This window comes from Sceloporus occidentalis, unplaced genomic scaffold, assembly GCF_023333645.1.
Source record: "Sceloporus occidentalis isolate IW3139 unplaced genomic scaffold, rSceOcc1.0.p SCAF_9, whole genome shotgun sequence".
NCBI classification, from domain to species: domain Eukaryota; kingdom Metazoa; phylum Chordata; class Lepidosauria; order Squamata; family Phrynosomatidae; genus Sceloporus; species Sceloporus occidentalis.
Window position 1 is genome coordinate 49,159,642 of NW_028316989.1, and position 15,144 is coordinate 49,174,785.

A 15,144-nucleotide genomic window follows, 5' to 3' on the forward strand; every position below is an offset into this window, starting at 1 on the left:
ACAGCCCCTATTTCAGGGTCAAAACCTGAGACAATGCTTTATCTCCCATGGCTCAATGCAATGGAATTTGGGATTTGTAGTTTTGTGAGCTATTTACCATATTGCTATTTGTTTAAGAGTCCTCCTCCCGCCCGTATGTCTGACTGAAACGATGAAGAAAAAACACAATGACAGTCCATCTTGCCATACGCACACATACACACACTGAAGGAACCTCCAAGTTTTACCTATCTAAGGGTTATGGCAAAATCCATAATTTTGACCCCCAAACCTGGCCTTGACTTATACATGAGGTCGACTTGTAGTGGAGTATATACGGTAGCTTCTCTCTCAGAGAGCTCTGGTGCCACAACAAACCACAAGTCCCAGGATTACATAGCATTGGGCCATGGCAGTTAAAGTGGTGTCAAACTGGATTATTTCTGCAGTGCAGATGCTGCCAAAGACTTTAATAAGAAGCCATGTTTTGACTTGATGCCAGAAAGTAAAACATCACTTCTAATCTGAGTTCCAAAGGAAAGGCATTCCATAAACCAGTTGCCACAGCAAAGGAAGCCCTTCTCCCACATCTTTCCATACTATCTTGCTGCCACAGATGGGACACGTTGGAAGTCTTCTTCAGATCTCCATCCTTGGTCAGGCATTGAGACAGAGAGTGCCTCTCAAGCGTCAAGAACACAAGCCATTTAGGGCTTTGAATGCCATCACCAGCACTGTGAATTCAGACCTGGAAAGATTTAGTTTTTAATGTTTCTGCTGCGTTCCTTGCTAATTTGCAGAAGGGGAAAAATTGGCTAGCCAGTGAGTAGATGAGTGTTAACACCTTGCTAAATTAGAAAGAAATGTTGGCAGGAGCCGCATCAAGTTTCCTTCTCCTTATTATAAAAGATTATCACGTCTATATTGAGGGCTTGGAACGGCCTAACACCAAATAATCACTTGGCAAGCTCACTGGGATTTGTAACTTAATTGAAAAACCTCTCTTTTCAAAAAGGAGAAGGAGAAGACGTGTGGGATATTCATCAAAAACTCTGGAATGAGGCCATCCTTCATTCCAAGGAAAACAAAACCTTGGCCATGAGGAAAGTCTTGAGAGTGATAGATCTGCTGTAGCTCTCTTGAGCCAATCTGGAGTCAAGTCAGTTTGAAAATGCACTCTGACCCTCTTTTAAATGGCCGTGGCTCTTCATTCATGTAGCCAAGGCCTGTAAGAAAGCTAATACATTATTTTGGCTGCTCCTTCACAGACTTGCTATTCCTGGGAGTCACTTTATAGCCACTTTGCTACTCAAAGTAGTTGTCCAGGGACCAGTGCCAGTCCATGAGCCGTTGCTACCGATCCCTGGCTAGTTTCCTGAAAAGATGGAAACAATTGTAAGCAATGGGATCAAATATGGTATGAGTCTTGGGCACATTGAGAGAAAAATTGCTGGCCCCCAAATCCATTAGTACTTTGGCCAACTGACTTTGAAAATGGTTTAGACTGTAGTGTAGACAGTCCTTCCAAGTCAAAAACCAATCCACGATCCCCTAGTTTGACCTTGTCCAACGCATCCACAGTCAACTCTCTGCCAGTATAGTAAGGTCTCTTTCATTGGATGCCACTGACCAGTTACAGTGGAGTGGGCAAGTTCGTTCATTTCCTGCTGCTTCATAGTCAGGTCAGTACATCGTCTCAGTGACCAACTGGAGAATGCCAGGGTCCTTCATACAAATCTGATAGATCTGTAAGAATGACTTAAGAACTTAAGACTAAAGAATGACTGTGTAGCATTGCTGACGTGGCTCTTAAGAGACTTAGAGACCATTCTTCTGGTGGAGGTTCTCTTGGTTGAATGTCACATCCTCACTACCCCAGAGACAGACAGGTGCTTTTTGTCCAGCTGGATTCTCCATTGATGCAACTGATGCATTTTTCCCCCTCAGCTCCTGTTCCAGGAGAAGAACCCAGGCGTCCGCTATCAGTACACCATTCAGAGGGAATCTGAGAATAAGAATGAGATTGCTCCCACCCAGTTCTTCTGGCAGTACGGACCATGGACCAAATGCACTGCCACCTGTGGGACAGGTAATGACACCGGCCTCCTTGCCTGTGGGGCCTTGGGTACCTTTGTCTCCCTCTCTCCTGTTGTGCTTCTCCGTTCTCAGGAGCAAGAGAGGAATTGGGGGGGGGGGTAAGGCTGGGCTCAGTCCCTGCTTTATCAGCTCCTGGCTCACAGCAGCCAAGGGCAGCCTGGCTCCTCCATGAGTCTGGGTGGAAGAGTCCCCGGTTTGGATCTTGTCTGAGCCTTGAATTGCTGGAGGGAAGATTTTAATTTAGAGATGGGTCATTATGCAGGGAATGTCTCCCTCACTCCCACCCCCTTATCTTTGAAGCTGCAGGATGAGAAGGCCGATGGGTTGAGGGAAGGGAGGTGGAGTGGGCACAGCTGTGGACAGCCCCATTGGCCATAATGGGTGCTCATGTCACAGATGCTGATCTGTGGATGCCTCTAAGTCTTAGCTGACCCCCTCCTACTAGAGGCTGGCTCTGCATAACTGCATGGGGGTGTGTATGGACTGATGGACACGTGTGTGTTTGCACAGCTGTGTGTGGTCTCTTCTCTGGCCACCAGCTGCTTGAGGTCTCTATGAAAACAGACCACTTGGAAAACCTAAGGCAGGAAGCTTTGGCTCCGTTCTTGGACATGCCAAGCAACCCCTTGTCTCACCATGGGAAAACGGAGAAGCACTCAGCCTCCAGGGGGGAAACGATGCTTACTCAAGAGGAGGTGAGTTTGTGAAAGCAAGAGACCAAGAAGAAATGAACACTGCATGTTTTCCTTGCTGGGCTCTGAACCCACCATCCCCTTGGGCTCCTGCCTGGAGTGGCAGCAGGCAAGTGCATTTCCTTCTTTGCTGTCTGGCTTTGAAAGCAGTGCCTTCCAAAGAAAAACTCCAGGTGGCCTCTCCATTTTCTCAGGTGTTTTCTGTTTTCACAAACCCCTGAAAGTTCATTAGGATATATGTGTCCAGCAGTGTGAAGGGGGACCTTGCCATGAGCCTCCATACACATGCAGACCTTACAGTGTGCACACTCCTTACTGCATGTATCAACTTTGTTTTTCCACATTCCAAGTTCAAGTTCACTGCTCTAGCCAAAGGCCACAACAATCCTTTTTCCAGCTGACAAACTCTTCCTTGTAAAGACACCCCTCACCCTCCACCTTGAGCATCATACTCGTACAGCTGAGAAATTCAGTGCAAGATCCGTCAGTCCCTCACAACGTAGACCTGCAGTTCCCTGCAGCTGGAGCTACGGAGATGGGAAGGCAGCTGCTTTCTGGAGGGTCTACATTCAGAAATCAGAAGAAGTCTAGGACTCAGAAGGGCAGAGTGGATTCAGCCCTGAAAGCCCTGGCTCTTCCCTGAGCTTGCAAGAGCTGAGTGGGGCTGTTAAGAATGGTGTCTCTTGCAGGTCCCTCATTCAGAGGATCTCAGTGAGTTGAAGCCATCTTGATGGCACATGAGAGAAGCTCACATCTTCAGGGGTGCTCCCATGTCATCTGCTAGCTTCCTGTGACCTGGTAGCCAGCTCCATTTGCCAGATGCCCCCCTTCCATCTGTCCACTCATCCTTTGTGCTTCCCCACTTTCTTTTCTGAGCTGCCAAAATATCCCGAGAAAGCATCCATTTTGTTGCATTCCAACAGCCCTGCTGTGCTCCTCTGTGGGTTCATTGCTCCAAGATGTAAACCGGCAACATTCTTTTTGGTGTGTGAGTAGGGAGGGAGACTGTTATCATTTTTCAGCTGCACCTCTCTACCACATTTTTGTCAAGACATGAAAATGGAAAACAGTGAACAGTTTAAACTACAGTAAATGCTGTGAACTGGGGTGGGGGAGCATTCTGCTCCTGGTCTCACCCTCTTATTCAGCTTGTTGAGATGGACGGAGAGGAAAATGGTGGCCCATGGAAGGGCCCAGTTTGCTTGCCTTTTTGCCAGAAAAAGGGAAGGTGGGGAAGGGCTGCTCTCTCTTTCAGGAGATTTCTTTATGAACCTGGTAGGGAGCCAAGATTGTTGACTAGCTGAGCCGCTTCTTGGACTCCTTGCCAAAGTGTAAGGCTGCCAGAAGCATATCAGATCCTGCGTTGGATGCCCAGAGGGAATTGCCCTGCATCCCTGCCAGCCAGCTCCAGCCTCCTGCAAGCCCCGCAGGGGGTGGGCGGCTGCTGGCACTTCCCTTTTGATGGGCCAGCCTATGCCCCACACGTGTGCCTCCCCTCCTGCTGCTTCTTTGGCCGTCTGAGGAGGAATTCTGGAGGAAGGGAGGGAAGGAGAGTGCTTGGCAAGACATGCCTCCCGAGAAAAGCAGCTGCAGCCTGCACATAAGGAAGTTAAGAGGTGCAGCATGGAGGATCCAGCAGAAAGCAGGGTCCTCTCTCCTCTGGGAAGGGATTTTGGTTGTCAGCCCCATCCTGGTGCACCTCATATCAAAAGGGGCAGTGAATAAACTCTGGGCTCTTTAGAATGAATTTCAACAGACCTCTCCGAAGATGCTATGTCCGTGCCCCAAAGACACTGGAGCATTTCCAAGACACAGGGTCCCCTTTGTGTCACACATAGGTGACTCACTCTAGCAAGTGGTGAAGTGACACAAAAATAAGCACTTTGCAAAACACAAGAGGCAGTTGCACAACAAGCTTTGTCTGTGAGAACCCCCATGATCCATATAGCAGCTTCCATGAAACCAATGGCCTGATCCTTTCTGCAGTGTGGCACGTTTGTTCATCGCCTGCTGGAACTGTTTCCCCTGTAAATCCTTCCTATTGCTTGACTATCAAAACAACAACAGTGTTTTCGAAAAGCCAAGGACAATCCCACCACTACCTACATCTGGATTTCCCCAGCATGCCCCATTCTTGTTCTTCCCATCTGGCGCTGTGGACAAAAGGCTCTTTCCACACTTCCACGCAGGAGGGCTGCTCTCCAACTGTCGCCTTTTTCTTTCCATGGCACCTGCCCAGAAGGCCTTGGTGCCGCTGTGCTGTGTCTCTGAGACATTACTGCAAAAGAAGGCAGGAGAGATCAAGGAAAGCCGGCCTCTGAGGCAGCTGCCCAGCCAGCCGGCATTGTCCTTGGGAAGGTTGCCCTTCCATGGTTGTCCCTGGTTCTCACATCTCAGATCCTTCCTGCTTGAAACCAGCAAAGACAGCAGAGCCCCAGTGGACCCTCCTGACCAGACAGAGCTTGGATGTAATGCGTTAACTGGTGAACGGGTCTTCGGTGTCAATGGAGTGATGAGTCCATTCTGGGGTTTATCAACCTAACTTCCCCCACAGGATTGTTGTGAAGATGGAAAAAGAGGGGAGGCTGCCTGTGCTGTTTTCCTTGGGTTTGCTTTTGGGGGCCGGCTGTCAGCACATCCACTGGGCTCCTTTTGGGCTTTAGCGATCAGTTTCCAGGTGTCTTTTCCCCAGCCTCATGGAGTTCCCTCCACTTGACAGCGACGGCCTTCTTCGTGGCACAATGGCACCCTTGTTCCCTCAGACAATCTGTGGCATTGTGCATGGCCAGCCCAGGACCTGCCCAGCCAAAAACTGGCTCTCTGAGTCCCATTAACTAGGCAACCACTATTGTGAGCAGGCGTCACTGTTGAAAATGAAAAAGGTTGATAAATTGCAGTGTTTTATTTTTAAATAAAGCAATGCCTCCTCTTTTTTAAAAAAGAAAAGCTTGGATGTACCCTCCTCTCTTGTTAGTTGACTGGAAAAGCTCAGGGAGGAACGGTCAGTTTCCAAAATGGAGCTTTTGGGTTTTGCCTTTGCTGGCTGGCTCCTTTCTCTGCCTCTAGCCCCGCTTTTGCAAGGATTCTGTTACAAGGAATGGGTTTTGTTCATCCAACACAGTCAGCATTATTCTGCATTATTTTCAGCAGGGCAGCAACCCAGCCCCTTCTTGAGGAGAGGAGGGGGGCCTTAAAAAAAGCCCAGCTGGGAAAGAAGTCGGCAGCTTGCTAACAAAGGAGGTGGCCAGACAAAGAGACCCCTTTGTTTCTTCTTGGGTGATCCCTGCTGTCAGTGTGTGTGTGTGTGTGTGTGTGTGTCTTGGCACACTGTGGGTTCAACTTGACCCTTGCTGACCCGCTGCGCACAGCCCCTCTGCCTCTGCAATGGCTTCGCTCTGTGCTTCCTTAATTACCACATTCCAGACCCCTTCTATCTCTTGCTAACCCCCCAATGGGAACAGGAGGGAGCTCACTAGGGTGAGGAATGCTCAGGCCTGCCTGTGGCTTTGGAAAGCCAAATCTTCAGATTAACCCCAAAAAAGGTCCTTCCATTTGGGTCGTTGGCCTGGCGCTCTGTGCAGGAGAGAGAGAGATGGGGCAGAGTTTTTGTATGTCTTTCCCGGGTACCATTGGACATTAGTGTGCAGTTGGGGGTGGGGAAAATGTGTGTAACTGGAAAACCAATAATGTGCAGTTGGGGAAAGTTGGCTTGTGAAGGCCAGAATCTTTTTGGCGACCCCCACAGGCAAAAGTTGCACTATGCGTGCCGAGTGATTGTTTTTGGGAAATGCATGACTCCATCTGATGGAGGCAGGAGTGCAGCTCTGCATATTGCCTCTGCGCATTGCACATTATGCCATGAGATGACAGCTGTCCTCATTCACTATTTCTCATACATTGCACTACAGTGGTATTCAGCAGAGAGTCTGCATAACATGAGCATAACTCCGCTGGCAGGTATTTACATTGTGCTGAGACACAGACTTCCACCCACAGTGTTTATTCAGCACTTAAATGGCAGGGAGGGTTGATGTTCTTGCTGTGTGCAAGTCATTTCTTATGGCAAACCTAAGGCCTAAGTCATCATGGGGTTTTCCTGGCAGTATTTGTCCAGAGATTTGCTTTTGCCTTTCCCTGAGGCTGAGAGACAGTGACTTGCCCAAGTCCACCCAGATTCAAACCCTGGTCTCCAGAGTCATAGTCCAATACTTAAACCACTATACCACCCTCACAGGGAGGGTCCATGCATGCAAATCAGCACTTGGCTTCAAAGAAAACTGCCACATCCTCTGGAGATGCCTTCTCCTTTCTGGCCACCAGAATTTCCTCCTTTTCCCTTTCATCTTTGGCCACCGTCCTTGTTTTGCCCTTAAAATGCCCCTGGAGAAGTTCCTTTACTTTTGTGTTTTAGGCCACTCTTGCTTCCTGCGTTTCTTTCTTTGCAGCCAGTGCAGAGCATCTGTCTTCAGGTCTCTTCCTGAAACCCTATTGACTGCAGGATAAAATAGGCTGGTTTTAAGTTATGAGATGCGTTTATCAGCAATCAGAAGTCCATCTCTGATGACAGGCTGGTTTTAGCAGCATAGATTGATGGAGGCAGTAAGAGTAATGGCCCTTGCACTTGTGTGAGAAGCAGCATTCAGTTGGAGCCATTGGGTTTTTGCCCTGTTAGTTAACAAATGAAGGGTGAATCATAAATGAATTGTAGCTTGTGGATAAGCAGAGAAGAGCTGCTGGTTCAGTGGAGAGGTTGCCACTGATACAAGAGAAGTGTGTGTGCAACCTGACCCCATGAAAACCCCATGAGAATATGAAGCCCTTCCTGCCACCCAGAGGTGACCCATGAAAACTGGGGGCTCAGGGCAGCCACCTGAGATCCAGTTACCCAAGGAGCCACTTGTGTACTTGGACTTTGGCACACCTAATAGTGGTCAGTGTGACTGACCTTCTGCCATCCTTTCCTTCTCTCCCGCAGGGGTTCAAAGGCAGGTTGTGCGCTGTGTGGAGATCATGGCTGGGGTCGTGGAAGAGCGGTACTGTGAGGGGCTCATCCGGCCAGATGACAAGCAGAGGAGCTGCAGTGAGGAACCCTGTCTGGCCAGGTCAGCACTCTCTCAATCCAGCACTCTCTTAATCCAGTCTGCCAACCCCCGAGAGGAGTCTGAGGTGTCCCTGATGTGCAGGCTGGCTGGGGGATTTGTTGTCCTCCACTCCAAAAAAGTACTTTTCCAAAGCTCTTCTCTGGAATTGTGGTGGTGTTATTAAAGATTATTGTCATGCAATAAACACTGCTAACAAAGATTATCATGATACAATTTATTTCTTTTTCCTTATATTTATTGTATCATGATAATCTTTGTTAGCAGTCTTATATTAAGTACCTTTACTTACTAATACTTCTGCATAAGCAAATACATAGTTTAGTAGAAGAGAGAGAAGGAAGAAGTGGGGATGGCTGCAGATGGAGTGCAGGAGGAAAAGAGCAGGTGTGGCAATGCAAACAACCAGGAATACTGTAGATATGGAAACCAACAGTCAGGTGCCCCAAGGCGTACCCATGAGCCCTGCTTAACTCCTGCTCTTCCCCTTCAGGTGGTGGACAGGTGAATGGCAGGCATGTTCTGCTACTTGCGGAGACACCGGACTGACCAAGAGAACAGTGCTCTGCATCCAGAGTGTGGGCCTGGATGAACAGAAGGCCCTGCAGCCCATCAGCTGCCAGAACCTCCCCAAGCCGGACGCCACGGCTCCCTGCAACCGAGAGGTCTCCTGCCCTGCCAAGTGGGTCATGGGCAACTGGTCTGAGGTAAGAGAACCCAAGAGCAGTTACTTTTACTTCTTTCACATTTGCAAGCAGGAGCTTGTATGTCCTTTGGTGTTGTTCCAAGGTTTAGCCCAAGATTCTGAACACTGTTCCCCAATAGCTTCACCACTTTGGACTAGAGCTCACAATAGATTCATGGAAGCCACCACATCATGGATTGTGACATGACATGACCCATGGACCTGGGAGCCACCCAGCTCCCACTGGTGTGTGTGTGTGTGTGTGTGTGTGTGTGTGTGTGTGTGCCCTCAAGTCACTTGTTGACTTGTGGCAACTACAAGAACTTCAGAGAGTTTTCCTAGGCAAGGAATATTCAGAGATGGTTTTGCCCATTTCTTCCTTTGAAATAGAGCCTACAGCACCTGGTATTCCTTGGTGGTCTTCCATCCAATTTACAAGCCAGAAAATACTTGAGTTGGTACTTCTGATGGTGATGGCTCATTTTGGTAGCTCTGATAAGGCCGTTTACGTGTAACTTTTGAATGTTTACTAGCAGCTCTTACTCAGTGGACCAATACAGTGGTTTGCTTTGCCTGTCTACCTTGCTACTCCCCCTGGCCAGTAGTTACAGGAAATTCTGTTATTTTTACATGGTGCCTCTGCAAAAATATTGAGACCTGGAGTGTTTTGGGAGGCAAGATTAAAATGCAAGACCCCGAGGGGAGGGGGTCGCTCGGAGGAGAAACAAGGGCTGTTTTCAGATGCTGTTGTGGGTCTCTAAAGTGCAATGACCCAGAGGAGAAAGCTCCCCCTGCGGACCCTGGGAAGGGGGGTAGAGCTGACAACCTTCTCCCACCCTCCTTTGCCTTGGACTGGATTTGGCGGGGGGGGGTCTTCCTTGCCCCCCAGGGCTGAGGCTTAATCTCTGGGCTTCTCTTTAATCAGTTGAAATGCCTTGTTGCACAAGGGAGAGGCATTCATGTCCTCTTGCAGAATGAAGGCGGTAAAATGCATTTTTTTAAAGATACGTGGGTTGTTTTGAGGCTGCATAAAGGTCAGAGAATTTCTTATCTGCTTTCTTCTCAAGAAATGAGCTTCTTTGTGCTTTGTTTCCTCCAGCTTGCAACCCCATGCTTGCATTCTTTCCTCAGCTAGGAATCGGTCTCACGCGGAGGGTGTCACTTTGTAGAAACCGAAAATGCAGATGGCCGAGTCAGTCACTGGGCACCCAAGTGCCCACCTGAATTATTTATTGGTTTAATCACCTGCCTGCCTGCCTGCCAGCCAGAAAAGGATGCTCAAGGCAGCTAACACGACAGCAATGTAATTTGAATAAAAAGTGCAACTATTAAAACAGTGACAGCCCAATTTAGGCTTGTTTGTTTGTTTGTTTTTAAAAGCATCCAAACAGGCCTAAATACCCAGAAGGTACTGGGAGCTAAGCAGCATCAGTCCTGGTTAGTCCTTGCAAGGGAGACCACCAACTAATATCAGGTGCTGTGGGCTCTGTATGACAGGAAGAAATTGTCAAAACCACCTCTGAGTAATCTCTGCCTAAGAAACCCCTATGAAATTCATGGGGTCACCATAGTTGTGAGGTGTGGTGAAGGTTTGCATTTAAGGTTGGGCAGCTGTGAAGGGGAGCAGGCCATCTCTCCCCCCGCATGCACACATGGGCACTGCTGACATGCCCAGAAGTCATGTTACTGTGGGTTTTATTTTCAGCCAGTGGACTATTAATTTGCAGCCTCTCTTGAAGGGAATTTCATGGGCCATAAAACTGGGTTCCACTGCAGGCCCTTGGGTCTATTTTCCACCCTCCCGAGTGTGTGTGCATGTATATACACTGCGAGAGACCCTCATGATGATATTGAAAAGAATAAGAAGCCTTAATTTTGATATTTTTCCTGTGCCTTTTCTGCACAGATGCACATAGACCCATTGAAACTATTATTGAATGGTAAGTTGGCATATGGGTAAATCCCATGGATTCCATGGCCCTACTCTAGTCAGGACTGGCACGGGATTTGGGCCCCCATTCCCCAACTGGTGTGTGTCCAATCAATAGGTGTCCACTCTGCCAGTGTCTCCCTCGCACATTACTTTCTCTTGCCTTTTTAGTGCTCAGTCACCTGTGGGAGTGGAGCACAAAGACGGCCCGTTTACTGCCCCCGTGATGCCAGAGCCAGCTGCGACCTCTTGCAAAAGCCAACATCTGAAATTGCCTGTTCATTGCCACCCTGCCAGAATCGGGTAGAAAACGCCATTCCGGACTGGTCTGGTAGCGGTTCCTCCAGCCGGGAACTATACAACGAGATCAATTTCATCCCTGATCATCACATGCCCAAATTGAGCCCTTCCTTGCCCAGATCGGAAGACCTCAACATCATCACGGAGGAAGACTTTTCATCCCCCAATAACAATAAAAAGGGGAATGTGTTTGTGGATGATTTTTACTATGATTATAACTTTATCAATTTCCATGAAGACCTGTCTTACGACCCAATCGGTGAAGAAGATAGTAGGAGAAGAGAGGAGATTCCAGATGTTGGGGAGAAGACTGTTAACCATAGAAAGGAGGATTCTCCAGAAAGCCACCCCACTTTTTTCCAGACTGCGAAGCCAGAAGAGAGAATGAAGAACAGAAGTTTGCAACCTCCAGCTACCAAGCAAAACAATAAAGAAGAACCTGTTAAGGTTGAGGAGAGCAGCACTCATGTCAATTTGCCGGATTCCCTTGGTTCTGTTGTTGATTCCTCAGCCATTCCAGGGCAAAGGGAAGGCACCCATGTGCCCCTCCTGGAAGATTATCCGTCCCCTTCACCAGCCGCAAGACATTTCCCTGACAGCAAGAGCGATCATCCATCCACCAAAGAGACTCATGAAAACCTTTCCACCAGCAGACTTTCCAAAGAAGATGTGGTGTCTCCAACCTCCTTTCCTTCCTTGGCAATTCTGACTCCAAGGATGCCTTCTGGCAAGGACAATGAGAATGAGGGGAGTGAGTCTGCCACGTCACATCTTGACACCAGGATCCAAGATCCCAGGAGCTCAACATTTCCTGGTCAAGGCAACAGCTTGTGGAAGACAACCGAAGGAAGCAAGGAAGAGCCAAGTTATACTGCTAGGGCCCCTGCTAATGCTGGAGATGACTCAGGTACTTCTCACAAAATGACAGATGTCCAGATCGGTTCAGTCACAACAGTGGACCCAAGAACAAGTTGGTGGCCTTTCCAAGACTTCTATCAGCTGACACATTCTGCAGAAACCACCCCTGCCATATCTGTCCAGAACATGAAAGAGACTAGCAGAGGCCCTGATAACAACATGAATCTACACAGTTCAGAAAACAACATGACGCACTATGTGGCAGGCGCACAGGACTGGCAGCGTAATCCTTCTGGCGCCTTGGAGCCCACAGATGCACTGCCTGGCACAGCTGACCATCCTGGCCAGGTGCCTCTCCCCACTTCTGCAAATGGGCTACCTGGAGCCCTGAGACAGAGGCTCCCATCTCACAGCCCAAACTCAATGAGGCTGCAGCCGTCTGCTGAGCCAACAACTCTGGAGCAGGTCTCAACATCCTCTAGCTCTTTTCTTTCTATGCCAGCTGCCCCAAGGTGGAAGGAATCCAGTGAGATTAAGACAGACGTGGACAGTATGGATCTCAGGGGCAGAAACAAAGGTTCACCCAGTGAAGTCAACTGGGACTTTGCTGGTCCCCATGGAAGACTTGGGCCCAGTGTTACAACTGCAAAGCAAGTGGTATCCCCTGTGGCACCATCTTCTATTGTGGCAGCTGCTTTCAATGCCAACTGGAAAGCTGGAAACTGGAGTGAGGCAAGTTCTATGGTGGGAAGCCAGGGCCTCCTCCTTCCTCCGGGAAATTCCCCACCCCAAATCCTCTTGAGATCCAGCCCTACATAATACTGGTGCTGGAGAACTCTAGGTTTAGGGGTGGGAGTCAAGGGGTCCAGACTGATGGAGGGAGGGCAGAATGGTGCCCTCCTGTCTTTGTAGGAGCACCATAGGCCATCGCACCATCCAGGGGAACAACTCTGTCAGGAAGTCCAGGAGACAAAGAATCCAACCAACTTGTGCCAGGGACCAGTCATGGAAGAGCAATATTCCACCAGGATTATGGCTTCTGCCTGGCGTCTCTTACTTCATCAGAGTCTTCTGTCTCCCCCAGTGCCAGGTCTCCATCTGCTCATTCCTCCTGAAGCCGAGTCCACAGCTTTTAAGAGCCTATAAGCCTCTGAAGGTTTTCATGTCATACTGGGGTCTACAGATGGTTGGAGGTGCATAGGAAGACCTTCTCTTGGCCCTTGGGGTGGGGTCTGAGCTCCCTTCAACCAGCACCAACCTCTCTCTCGCCTATGGTGACTCTGGGAGATTTTGCAGTCCATGTGGGAAGGGGAAGGAGTGTCACAGAGCAGCAGCAGGTCTTAGGGGCTGGTCCCTTAGAGGTGGGAGTCAAGAGGGTCTCAGTTTTTCCCCCGCTTGGAGTCCCTGGGTCCCACTGCCTTCTCTGGGGCTCAGCAAGGTGTCTCTGGTTCCTCTTGATCCTAGTGCTCCACCACCTGTGGCCTGGGAGCCATCTGGAGGGCTGTGAGCTGCAGCACTGGAAGAGAGGATGACTGCACCGCAGCCAGAAAGCCTGTTCCGGCCCGAAGGTGTTACCTGAGGCCATGTTCCACTTGGCGTATGGGAAATTGGAGCAAGGTAGGCAATGACATCCAAGACAGGGCTGGGAATGTTTAGAGGAAAGCTCCCAGCATTCTACCTCAGTGTTGGACATCCTTGCTATTAGGGCTGCTGGGAATTGCAGGGGCAGTGGGCTCAGCAACTGCCCAGCCAGAGAGCAAGAGGCCTCCTTGAGAAAGCAGCCCACCAGGGAGGGAAGGAATGAGGGATGGGGGCTGGACTTTCCTGCTGCACCCGTTGAGCCTTGCTCTCTGCCTCCCGCAGTGCTCCAGGGCTTGTGGAGGTGGAATGAAGGTCCGGGACGTCCAGTGCATCGACACCCGAGACCAGCGGCCCCTTCGCCCCTTCCACTGCCAGGCCATCCCTTCCAAGCCGCCATCGCAGATGCCCTGCCAGACCAACCCATGCCTCGGCTGGTACACATCTGCCTGGAGAGAGGTGGGCTAGGGCTGGGTGGGAGGTGGGTTCTGGGCTGCCCTAGACTTCAGTGGGAGCAGGTGGCTCAGATGACATGGGAATCCTCTCCAGCCTTTAGTATTAACTTGAAATGAGCCTTTCAAGGTGCTAAATTCGTTTCCTCTCCCCAAAAATACGTTCACCACCTCAGATCCCTCTTTAAAGAACTCACTGCTCTGCCGACATGGGGGCCTTCTCATGGGAGTCTCAGGGGACTCACCCCAGTTCTGACCAAGGCTTGTGTGGGTCACACCCTTTGGGGTGAAGTTTCACTTCCTATAGTTGATTTTTAGTTTATTTTCACCACGACCTGGAATGAAAAAAGCAAACCTGAAGTGGGAATAATGGTCCCACCACCATCCATCCTAGTAGATTCCCAGGTGTCTGCTTTTTCTTGACGGTGGCCTGCCTCTTTCCTGGCTAGTGCTCTGAGCTGTGTGGAGGAGGAGAGCAGGAGCGCCTGGTCACGTGTCCTGAATTTGGGAGGTGTGACGAAGCCCTCCGGCCGAACAACACAAGGCCTTGCAACATCCATCCATGCACCAAGTGGACGGTGGGACCCTGGGGCCAGGTAAGCCTGCCTTTGAGGTCAACGGCGTGGCTTGGTGGTATTCCTGACAGGAATGATTCCAGAACAGGGCTTCCCATTTGTGGGTGGATTGGAGGGTTACCTTTGGAAAGAGAGTGTCCCTTCCAAGGCTTATCACATGGGGATGCTGCAGTTTGGTGCTCAGAGCCATACTCTTTTTTGCCCTCAGTGCACGGCCACGTGTGGCGGGGGCATCCAGAGAAGGCAAGTGAAGTGTGTGAACACTAAGACAGGGGAGGCGGAAGAAGACCGGAGCCGGTGCGGACATGAGCGCTGGCCAGAGAACATCCAGAAATGCAACCCTCAGGACTGTAGTCTAACCGAGTCAGGTACTGTAGGTGACAGTGGATGGGGCCATGCGGTAATGCTTGTTTTTTGAATTGAATCACCTCAAGTCAGGGATCAGGTGAGGCTAGCCAGGGGTGCAAAATAGGACTTCATAAGGGTGACAAATGGGTGCAGCAGGTGCTTACAGCAGAGAAGAAGATGCACTTCCCAAAAGGTTTGTGTTCTAGTTGCTGAAGCACCCGAAAACAAGTGTGCTCCATCTTCTACATAACATCTCTTCAGATATTGCTCCTCCTGCCCCATCCTGTTTCTTTGGTGGCTGATTAAGAGTGGGACTCTGCCAGGAAAAAGGCTGGTGGGAGCCAAGTGGAAAGAACTTGGCCCCAAAGCTCTTGGACGGCTCCAGGACTGTAGTATTTCCAAGTTGCAGTAAGTCAGGGCTCATTCCAAGGTACAACCTTTCCTCTCCAGAGAAATCCTTATGGAAACATTTGAATGCCATGTGAAATTCATCTCTTTCTCTCTCTCTGTAGTGAGAGGAACAAAGTGGATTTGGTGTTGAAAGCAAAATC

The 15,144-nt window shown here is 49.7% G+C and overlaps 1 protein-coding gene across 1 annotated transcript in view; it reads left to right on the forward strand.

Annotated features, from left to right (window-relative positions):
- The window catches only part of ADAMTS7 (ADAM metallopeptidase with thrombospondin type 1 motif 7), a 35,917-nt gene that overhangs the window by 17,486 nt on the left and 3,287 nt on the right, over positions 1–15,144 (forward strand). Inside the window, exons 16-23 of the mRNA XM_089538323.1 lie at positions 1,927–2,068; positions 7,744–7,870; positions 8,361–8,574; positions 10,654–12,372; positions 13,105–13,257; positions 13,504–13,677; positions 14,120–14,266; positions 14,454–14,613. Coding sequence (XP_089394449.1) covers positions 1,927–2,068; positions 7,744–7,870; positions 8,361–8,574; positions 10,654–12,372; positions 13,105–13,257; positions 13,504–13,677; positions 14,120–14,266; positions 14,454–14,613 — 2,836 coding nt within the window. The remainder of the gene's footprint in view (positions 1–1,926; positions 2,069–7,743; positions 7,871–8,360; positions 8,575–10,653; positions 12,373–13,104; positions 13,258–13,503; positions 13,678–14,119; positions 14,267–14,453; positions 14,614–15,144) is intronic.